The sequence below is a fragment of the Fukomys damarensis genome, unplaced genomic scaffold (genome assembly GCF_012274545.1).
Source record: "Fukomys damarensis isolate Sample0158 unplaced genomic scaffold, DMR_v1.0_HiC HiC_scaffold_16, whole genome shotgun sequence".
Lineage (NCBI taxonomy): Eukaryota > Metazoa > Chordata > Mammalia > Rodentia > Bathyergidae > Fukomys > Fukomys damarensis.
The window spans coordinates 30986507-30998088 of NW_022900928.1; the positions used below are offsets into that span (position 1 = coordinate 30986507).

Here is an 11582-nt window from a genome sequence, read left to right on the forward strand (position 1 = left end):
AAAAAAAAAAAAAAAAAAAAAAAAAAACCCCAAGCCAAGTGAAAAAGGCCATCAAGTTTTCATGATAATACTTTTTCTGGCCCAGTGGAGTGCAAAATCCAAATAATGTCAAATATTTTGATTATTCAATTGTGTGTGTGGTTTGGAAGATAAAACATTTATACACCACTAAAGAAAATTAGAGCACAGTGACACAGATGATAACTTAGCTGCATGGGCTAAACTAAGTAATCTGGCTTGCAATCACTTTTGGTGCCTGTTAAGTTATTCTCTTCATAACCACAAGTTAATACGTCAAAAGGGTTATTAAAATACTTACCTCTAAAGGGCCGGGGATTTAGCTCAGTGGTTCTGCTGACTGCCTCGCAAACGCAAGGTCCCGAGTTCGATCCCCAGTACAAAACAAAACAAAACAAAACTTACCTCTGAAAAAAGTCTACTTCCTGTAAAAATTTTTCACACATCCCAAATAAAGGGTCAACTCTGTACAAAAGAAATGCAAAATAAAATAAGTAACCCACTTGTAAAATCTGTGAAAGAAGGAGTGAGGACCAAAATTCCTAGAACCCTGAGCCTATACAGAAGGAGGATGTGTGTATGACACTATAAAATGATACCTCAGAGAAACAGAGGATTCCTAATGGACCCAGGGAAAGTATCTGTCAGGATCCCAAGAACTGATTAAACCACTGCGTGCACATCATGCTCAAGAAACATTCAAAATCAAAGCTCATCACAGGCCACGCTTGGCACTGCACTCACTAAGGAGTACACTGTCAAGTCCCCTTTCTCCAAGAGTCCTTGCAGCACTCTCCAGAGCTATTCCAAAGCTTTGATCCTGCAGCTGACAGCTTGGGTGCAAGGAGATGAGATGCATATTAGGCAAGTGTGGACACCACCCCAGCTTACAAGCCTCACGCCCCATAGGTGACAATGTGGGCCTAGCTTCCAGGGTCCTCACAACAGATATGTCCAGCTCCAAGAAGCACTGTACTCAATGAAGCCAAAAACTATGGGATCTATAGGAGGAAACTGCAGTTCCTTTACATTTCCTTCAGTCTAGATGCAATATACTCAGAAATAATGTTTTTTATGGAGGTATGACCTACCAACACAACGGGCACGGTCAGGGTTCCAGGAAACAGACCTAAAAAGTATGTCCTTATCCTCACAGTAAAATATACACCTAAATTATCCAGGTAGCATTTTGAGCCAGTGTCTCTACATCTTCATGCATTATCTTTTTATTTCTTATATGTAATTTTTACATGTATCTTCCCATCTATTTCCATTAATGTATTACTCACTGGAGTCATTAAGTTCTAATCAAGTAAAAAAAGATAAAAAAAACTTTCTTTACATAATAATATGTAAGTGAATAGTGTTAAATTTCTTAACCTGCTTAGCCTTTCTACTAAAATGTACACTGTATGAGAGTAGGAACTTTATGTTTCTCATTATGTTTCCTGGCACAAGAAACATTTAATAAATATTATTTGAATTAATAAAAGGAAAATGGCAGACAGAAACCTACTCTACAAGCAATATTCATTTGAACTGCTTTCCCAAAAGGAGACAGCACTTTAAATCTTCTGTGACACAGTCCCAGATACTACACTTGATCTTAACTAAAAGGCTGAGAAGCGATGTGACACAGTACCAGAAAGGGAACTGAAATCTGATAATAAGATTAATCTACCAAGGAGTGAGAAGGTTAGAAGGGAGAAGTCCAGCCAAGTAAGGGGACCAAAGAAAACAATTTGGCTTAGCAGTGACATTTTATGGCCTACTTAGGAACCCCTACTTTGGAAAGCTTCCAAGCAGTTAAATACAAAATGATCTGAGAACTCTCTCCAAACCCCAGAGAGTCAGGTGTGACGGCACATGCCTGCAATCCCAGCATTCAGAAGGCTGACACAGAAGGATCATAACAAGTTCAAGGCCAGCTTGGGCTAGTAGTGAGCTCATCAAGGCCAGCCTGAACTACATAGCCAGACCCTCTCTTCCCACAACATACACACATGCACAAAACAACCTACAGAGCAGGTAGCCTCAACTACAGCATGAAGTACGTGGCACATAAAGTAGACTCCTACCGCTGAGAATCCCCCCTTTTCCCTCAAAAGGAAGAAAGAAAGTAATGAATAAAGCTCATTAGTTAAATCAAACATTGATATACAACTGTTGGGAAGCCAGCACCAATTACAAATTTAAATAGTATAGATTTTCATTTCTAATTATGCAGACAATAGCAAGTAACTGTCAGAAAAGAAAATCAAGGGCTATAAAGGAGACCAAGCAGCACTCAATATGATGATGTCAAGGCAAGAAAGCACAGTAAGCTTTTAAAAGTGTAGTCTAAGCTGGATGTGGTGGTACAAGCCTGTAATGCCAGCTACTTGGTGGGCTGGCACAGGAGGAACAAAAGGGAGGCCAGCCTAGGCAACTTAGCAAGACCCTGTCTCAAAATAGCACTTTTTAAATGGGTTGGAGTTGTAGCTCAACTCTCAGTGAGAGAGTACTTGTCTGGCATGCATGAAGCCCTGGGTTCAATCCTCAGTGCTGTAATAAACAAACAATTAAATAAATTATAAATATATTTCTAACAAGGAATAGCAGTAAGAATTAAAAGTGATTTGAAAGAAAATTACATTTGATAAAGCAAGAGAAATGCTACAAAAGAAAAGAAAGAAAGCACACCTGGAAATTAAAAATAATGAAATCAAACTCAACAGTTAATGAACAGTGGAATGAACAATGACAAAAAAACTGAAAATTATAAATTAAAAAAATACATCGAGGAGCCGGGCATGGTGGCACACGCCTATAATACCAGCACTCAGGAGGCTGAGGCAGGAGGATCACTGTGAGTTTGAGACCAACCTGGGCTACATAGTGAGTTGCTGGTCAGTCTTAATTACATAGTGAAACTCTGTCTGAAAAACAAACAAACAAAAAATATATATAGAAATTTACTCAAAATATAGAGTAGAAAAACAAAACAAAAAAAAAATCACAGCAAACACACACACACACTATCAATAGAGGGAAGAGACAACTCACAAAATAGAAAAAAAATTTTACCAGCTATTCTTCAAAGGACTAATATCTAGAATATATATAAAGAACTTTTAAAATGATCAGACCCCCAAAATTTAAAAAATCCAATCCAAAAGTGGGCACCAGAAATGAATAGACATTTCTCAGACAAAGAGGTACAAACAGCAAGCAAATAAACATATGAGAAAATGTTCAATATTATTGGTCATTCGAGAGATGAAAATTAAAACAACTCGAAGATTCCATATCATCCCAGAAAGAATGCCTATCACCATGAAATCATCCAAGGGCTGGGGTTTTAGCTCAGTGGCGTTGATGCCTGCCTTGCAAGTGCAAGGTCCTGAGTTTGATCTCCGGTACTGCAAAAAAAGAAAAGAAAGAAAGAGAAATGAAATCATCCAATATCAAATGTGAGAATGTGAGGCTGTGGGAGAAAAAGGAACCATTCTCCATTGCTGGTGGGAATGTAAATTGGTACAACCACTATGGAAATCAGTAAGGAGATTCTTCAAAAAACAAAAAGTAAAAGTTCCATTTGACCCAGCTGTGCCCCTTCTAGATATGTTTCCGAAAGAGTTAAAAGAATCATACACAGGCCAGGGATTTAGCTCAGTGGTTCCGCTGCCTGCATGTGCAAGGTCCCAAGTTCAATTCCCGGTACCAAAAAAAAAAGTATCATACACAATGAAACATGCATACCCACATTTATAGCAGTACAATTTATGATAGCTAAATCTTGGACACAGTCCATATGCACATCAACAGAAGAACAGATAAAGAAAGTGGTATTTATATACAGTGGAGTACTACTCTGCATAAAGAAGGATGAACTAGGGCTGGGGATTTAGCTCAGTGGTTCCACTGCCTGCCTTGCAAGCACAAGGCACAAGATCCCGAGTTCAATCCTTAGTACAAAAAAAAAAGAAGAAGAATGATGAAATAGAGTCATTTTTAGGTAAATGGATGCACCTCAAGATTGTAATTTTAAGTGAAATAAATCAGGAACACAAGTTTAAATATTGTATTATTTCTCTTGTGTGAGGAATCCAAAGGATAAATAAAGGACCAAAATGTATAACAGATAATGGGAATGGGAAGAAAACCTTCAAATGAGGAGAACAAGGGAAGGGGAAGAGGAAAGAAAAGAAAAGAAAAGATTAAAAAAAAAGAATAGAAGGAAAAAATGGAAACAAAGCTTTTGTAAATAAGGAGGGAAAGGGGTTGCGAGGAAGGGAAAGAAATGGAAAAAAGAAGAATTTATGTACAGGTACAAATTCCTTATGGTGAATGTGACCAATATGTTTGGCAAATATGTACTAATAAAAAATAATAAAACAAAAAAAAATTGAAATTACAAAAGGTATAGAGAAAACAGATCCAGAAGATCAAATATTCAGTATTAGAGATTAGACTGGATGGAAAATGTAAAAATAAAACTGATAGAAAAAAAGGTAAACTAAAAACAAAGTCAATACAGAAAACACATACTTAGACATTCTGATAAAAATTTAAGGGAAAAAAATTTTTTACAGCTTTGAGCGAGGAATAATAAGCTGTCCACAAAGGAAAAAGAACAAGACTTATAGAATTCCTAACTGTACTATTAAGCACTAAAAGACAAAGTAGCAATATTTGCAGAGTTCTGAAAATTTTCCATTTATAAGACTAAATGAAAGTCAGTTTCAGAAACACAAAGTCTAAATGAGAATAGTATAGTATAGTACATAAAAATAAATGAGAACAAGGGCTTTTTAAACACAAGAACAAACTCAGGGCCTCATGCATGCTGTGCAACTACCCCTGAATTATATCCTCCAACCCAGCAGAATAAGGGATTTTAAAATTGTGGTATTAAAAGAATAGTTGTGAGCCAGGTGTGGTGGCGCACGCCTGTAATCCCAGCACTCGGGAGGCTGAGGCAGGAAAATCGCTGTGAGATCGAGACCAGCCTGGGCTACATAGTGAGTTCCAGGTCAGTCTCAACTACATAGTGAGACCCTGTCTCAAAAGAAAGCAAGCAAGAAAGCAAGCAAGCAAGAAAGAATAGTTGTGGGCAAACTGGAGTAAAATTACAAAGATTATACAGAACTCAGGCTAGGCATGCTGGCATATACGCCTGTAATCTCAGCACTCTAGGAAGCTGGCTGATGAGGCAGGAGGATCACAAGTTCAAGTTCAGTCTCAGAACACTTCGTCTCAAAAATAAAACAACAGAAAACGGCTGAAGGCTGTAGCTTAGTGTAAAGGCCCTGGGTTCAAACACTAGTGCGCCTCCCCCTAAAAAATTATACAGAATTTGTATAATCTTATAAATGTACGACTAATGCATATTTTAAGACAGGATCTTCAAATATTATAAAAACATAATAACCTGAAGTGAAATTCCAAATTATTTAAACAATACAAGACAAATGTGAAAGCAAACTCAAACTTCCAACTTTCATAGTAGTCTTGAGAGATGATCATAATATGTTCAATAAAATATAAGGGGAATAACAATCATTAAAACTAGTATTAACTAACATCAAATACTTGCAATAAATGTGATAAGTATCTTTCAAGGGCTTTACATATGATTCAATAATCCTTACAATAACCCTATGAGGAAGAGAAAGGCACTATTATTGTCTCTTTTTACCATATGAAAATAAACTGAGCAAAAGAAATGTTAAGTAACTTGTGCAAGGTCACTAAGTTTGTAAATGATAAAGCCACAATCTGAAGCCAAGCAACTGTCACATCACAACCTTAAAGCCATGATCTATTGGCTCTCGCCTGACTAAGTTAGAATTATGGTATACAACTTTCAAACCCTTGTAGGAGAAAAGAAACAAAGAAACCAATCAATTCAGAAAAAAAAAAAAATCAAGAAAAAAACGAAAGAAGCAGGAATGCATACAAATGGAAAACATAAAATAATATATAGCATGGGTAAATATAAAAGATACTATCTTTATATGATGATATGGAAAGATAAGTACACCATATTGTGGGGTGAAGGAACAGGAGGCAGAATAGCCAATATTGTGTACTATAATTCTATTAATGTTAATGCACAGATTTATAATTTACATGTTTATATAGCTCAGGAAAATCTTTACATATTCTGGAACATTTTGATTTTTACAACAATTATATTTAAACTGAAGTGTAGATGTCATTATAAGTACCTTTCTTTTCTCACAGAATAATGTGTAAGAGATGTCTGACTTCAAGGTGCATCCTCCTGATTACCTTTACTGCCTCAGAGAACACTTATGAGTCTCTTCCAAAGACCAACACTGACCCCTGGCTCTGAATTCTTAAAGCAATCTACCAAGGAGCTTAGGATGTAGCTCAGCTGGTAGAGTTCTTGCATAGCACGTACGAAGCCCTAGATTCAATCCCAAGCATTGCCAAAAAAAGGGGGAAAATCTATCAAGCAGGGCCACACTGGGTATCCTTGTTGCCGCATGAAGTCCTGAATTCACTATAGGTAATGGAAAGCCACTGGAGGGATTTTAGTAAGGAAGAGACACTACTGGATTCCAAAGTTCTAATCTGATATAAGAACAGAATTTAGAATAACAAATTAATTAATTGTCCATCCTTTAGCTAATCTTTCCTAAAGCTCCTATCACACTTCATTAACCTCAGTGAAAACTCTAAATACATTAAAAGGAAATGCCACCCCTTTTGGCCACTACCACATCTTACCCTCGAGTAGTTCGTGCGGTTACTATAAGTTGCAAAGCTTTGGCCTGAAGCCTCATGTGATGTATTATTACCACCTGCTTATTCTCCACACCACTGTACAGAAACTCCATTTTGTAGGTCTCTTCCATGATCTATAAGGGAAAGGTAATTAACAATCAGAACAAATATGAGTCTTTACCGAGAACAGCATAGAATTCCAATCTTCTTAAGTGAAACTCCGAAGTGAGATATGATTGACTGATTGATTGACTGATTGACTGAGACAGGGTCTCACTATATAATTCAGGCTGGCCTTGAACTCAGTACGCAGCCCAGGGTGGTCTTAAAACTCATGGCTATTCTCCTGCCTCTGCCTCCCAAGTACTGAGGTTATAAGTGTGCACCACCACACCAGGTTAAATTTTTTGAAATTAAGACTGTGAGATTTTTCTGAAAAATGCCTATGCTTTAATTCTGAATGAAGATTTTTTTAATACCACATGAAATCAGTATAGTATGTCTTTTTGTTTTGTTTTTCTGTTTAATGGCAGCAAAGTTTTATTAAAAGCAGGAAAAGAAAAAGGCTCTGCAGAGCAACTCTGGGCCAAGAAAAAGTAGGAAAAGTACACCCCACAGTGTAAGGGTGGACTTTCCATGCAAGAGAGAATAAGATGTCCACCACAGAATGTCTTTTGAAAAAGGAAAAAATTATTTTGTCAATAGAAGAAAGAATTTCACTGGTAGTAAGAGCATCTTACTTGATAATAAGAGATATCAAAGTTTAGCTACTAATGAAACTGCAAAACCCTTCTTGTTACCCTAAACAAAACTCACTGTCCTGTGGGAATGCCAGATACTCCTTAACTGACAATGGTTATGAGCCAAAAAACTCATTAGATGGTTAAAATATCATAAGTCAAAAATACATTTAATATACCTAATCTACCAAATATCTTAGCCACAGTACTACAGAGTATCTGAAGTTTACCCTTCTGGTCCTATGGCTGACTGGGGTCTGCAGCTCACTGCTACTGCTTTGCATCACCAGAGAGTATCATAGTACATAGGTATTACTGGGCCAAAAACAGATCAAAATTCAAAAGCCAAAATAAGGTTTCTAATTAATGTGCATTGCTACTGCATATCATAAAACTAAAAAGTTGTAAGTTCAGCCATCATAAATCAAAGACCACTTGTACATACTATGTATAGAAATTAAGAAGTGTTTCAAAAATTAAACATCACGAAGAAGTAACTATGTCAGTTATCTAGACAGACTCTTCCTTGAGCTTAGTCTGGGAAAGAATAACTACAGAAAACAGTATCTATGACCCAACATCATATATAGCCAGTGGAACTTAAACTCTTACTCAGTTCTATCAAATCAAATACTTTCATCCATATGATGTGGATGCCTCTTTCAAGGCTCTGCAGTCAGGGAAATGACTCCTGGCTATCCTACAACTGACAAAAAGACAAGTTATATAATTACATGATGCCTGAGTTTCTCCATCTATAAACAGGGACAAAACAGCACCAACATCATAAACTTCAAGCAGAAAATGGGACATGAAAAGTGCTTAGCATAGTAACTGGTATAGTAATACTAATTGCCTTCCTCCTAACCTACTGCTCTTTGGCCCTAACTGTCCCAACACAATCCATTTTTGGTTCTAATCATTAAATTCTACTCTACTACAATTATCCATATATCAGATCTGGGCGGCAGATGAAAAACTGGGCTGTAGAGGAGAAAGAAAGGAGATTCTAGGTATCAATTCTGACTATACTAGTTAGAGCCCCATGAACTTAACCTTGATGATCTCTAACTGCCTCATCTGTAAAACACACTTGATACTTATTCCTAATGGAATTACTGTAAGGGTCAGTTAAGACAATAGACTTGAAATCGTTAACGGACCATAATTTAACAATCACAGTTAACCACCAATTGCTTCCCACTGGCTCATACATATATAGAATCACTATTTAGAAGACAGAGCTGTTCACCAAGTCCCAATGCTTACAAATGAAGGAGTACTGCTCAAAGCTAAAATAAACAACTTCAAGGCAAATAAAATCAAGCACTACTTAAAGAACTAAGAACAAATGTGAGGCCCTTTTAATATGCAATTTGCATCACAGATTAAATACCAAAAAAGATTCCAATTGAATTTAACTATATTTTCAAAGGAAAGATTCATGATAGCATTTATTATAGTAGATCTGGAATATAAACTGATAATATTTTAGAACACAAATGAATTTTCTAAATTATCTAATTCAACCGTCACATTTCACACAGTAGGAAAAATCCAGGGTGGCTAAGTAACTTGTTCACCCAGCAAATCAGAGGCAGACTTGAGACTAAATATCAGATAGGTCTTGACACCAAAGCCAGTGCTGTGTCCACTAATTATGCTGCTGCTCCTATTACTAACCTCTATCACAGTCCGAATAGAAGAGGCCACAGCAGAGACAGGGAACCATAGGAAAGCCTGTGGCTCTGCCGCACACTGTAATTTCTAGACAGAGATGCATCATCAGAGAGGAGGCCGTCTCAATGAGCTTACCTGTTTTGCTGCTGCTGAAGCCAAATCACTCTGCTTTAGATATAAAGGGGCAGCCACATTCCACAGCTTTTCCTGCAAGGCCTGCCCAGACAACCAGAGAACCAGAGTCACAAAGACTGACACATCTGTGAGATTTTTGTTTTTGTTTTGCTTTTAAAAATCTACCACCGGCAGGTGTGGTGGCACAAACCTGTAATCTTAGCACTCAGGAGGCTGAGGCTGGAGGATTGCTGTGAGTTTGAGAGCAGCCTGGGCTACACAGTAAGTTCCAGGTCAGTTTCAACTACATAGTGAGACCCTGTCTCAAAACAAACCCCCAAAAATAAATAAATTAATTAAAAATTTTAAAAAAAGTCTACCATCATCAGGACTTTCTCTCCATTAATCTTACTCTTTTAAACCACTCTTTTAACTCCATTAATCTTATTCTTTTAACTCAAATAAACTCCTGCCCATTTGATCCAATTCCTGGCCTAAAGGCCCTGTGTCTCAAATGCTTGGAAATAAAAAACAGGAGTCATGAGGCCTCATCGAAATGTGCAGGCGAGCCAGCTTCCTGGACCCTGGGCCACCTTCTTCCCCAGAGCCACTGGACTAACCTCAGCCACACTTCTTCTTGACTATGGCTGTTTTTGCTTTATCCTTACTACCTTTGGAAGAGCTTCACTATTTTCTAACACGATGAGCAGCTTCCTTAAATTCCTCTTTCTCAATCTTTCAAAATTAACAGTGACAGCCAGATTTTACCTTCCATCTTGCTCATGACCCCGACCCTCATATAACCTCTGCTGCTGACTTATTTTCAAGGACCTTCTTAATTACAGATATACAGTGGACCTGCAAGTTACAACCAGCCTGACATATGAACAATTTGGGTTAGTTAGCTTAATGGAAGATTCAACTGCCTCTTGTTATCTATGGCATGTACCCAGGTAAACATATAAATCTCAGCTGTTCTAATTTACAACCAACTTGAGTTACAACCAGCCCTTGGAAACTGACTGAGTTCATAAGTCAAGGGTCCACTGTAATTGAATGACTTTAATGAAAACCTAGACTAACTCTAATACAAATATAAGCCATCCGTACAATTTTAATTATTTGTTCTTTTCTGAGACAGAAGCTCACTATGTAGTTCAGGTTAGCCTCAAACTCACAGCCATTCTCCTGCCTCAGCCTCCCAAGTGCTGGGATTACAGTTTGTGCCACCACACCAAGCAATTTTAAATTTTCTAATAGCAACATTTTAAAAAGTAAAAGAAACAACTGAAATAAGCTTTTAAAATAGGGTTTATTTACCCAGCATATCCAAGATATTATCATTTGACCTTGGGATAGTTTTAAAAATTATTAGTAAGATTGTTTACAGTTTTTTTCCTCCTATTAAGGCTAAGAAATCCAGTGGTTAGTTCATATTCACAGCACACTTCAGTTTAAACTAATGATGTCAAGTGCTCAATAATCACATGGGTCTTGCGGCTATCATGTTACAAAGAGGTAAAATATTTTTTTATACTTGCTTATAACCATTTCTCATATATTTTTAAATATAATTGTGTTCAGAAAGTAGAACCAATTTTCTACCTTTTGTGAGTATATAACATTGTACCACAAATTGTTTCATGTGTTATAATTCACTATAAAGATCATTATTGGCTATAGAACATACCATTGAAAAACTGTGCCATCACTTATTCAACTCTTCCTCTATCACAAACACATTTTTGCACTAGGATTTTGATCTGGGTCTCTTTTGTTTTGTTTTGTTTTGTTTGAGACAGCGTCTCACTATGTAGTTGAGATTGACCTCGAACTCACTGTGTAGTCCAGGCTGGTCTCAAACTCACAGTGATCCTCCTGCCTCAGCCTCCTGAGTACTGGGATTACAGGTGTGCACCACCATGCCCGGCTGATCTGGGTCTCTTATGTACCCTGTCACACTGACACTGAATAATCAGTATAGTTCTGTTCTCCTTTAGGAAAACCTTTTTTTCCCCCTCCCCATATTCTGCTGTTACAGCAAAATGGATTTCTTTTCCTTTTATATCTGTGAGGAAGAGAGCAAGGCAAGGCCTTCACTGTGTACCTTAAATTAGGTCGAGGACTTTCACAAACATTGCTTCTTAGCAGTTCTTACCCTAAAGATGGAGTTATTACTAACTCTCTTTAACAGTGTCTTAGAAAAGGCAAACAATTGTGTAAAGGGACATGAGAGAATATTCTGGGATAACAGCAATGTCCTATATCTTGCTTATGTATTATTTATGCAATATA

The 11582-nt window shown here is 37.2% G+C and overlaps 1 protein-coding gene across 2 annotated transcripts in view; it reads right to left on the minus strand.

Annotated features, from left to right (window-relative positions):
* Ints4 (integrator complex subunit 4) overlaps window positions 1-11582 on the minus strand; it is a 120942-nt gene that overhangs the window by 14893 nt on the left and 94467 nt on the right. For both annotated transcript variants that reach the window (XM_010633305.3, XM_010633306.1), the window contains 3 exons: window positions 9309-9389; window positions 6757-6887; window positions 424-483 (listed from right to left, as the gene is read on the minus strand). In XM_010633305.3, the coding sequence (XP_010631607.1) occupies window positions 424-483; window positions 6757-6887; window positions 9309-9389 (272 nt within the window). The remainder of the gene's footprint in view (window positions 1-423; window positions 484-6756; window positions 6888-9308; window positions 9390-11582) is intronic.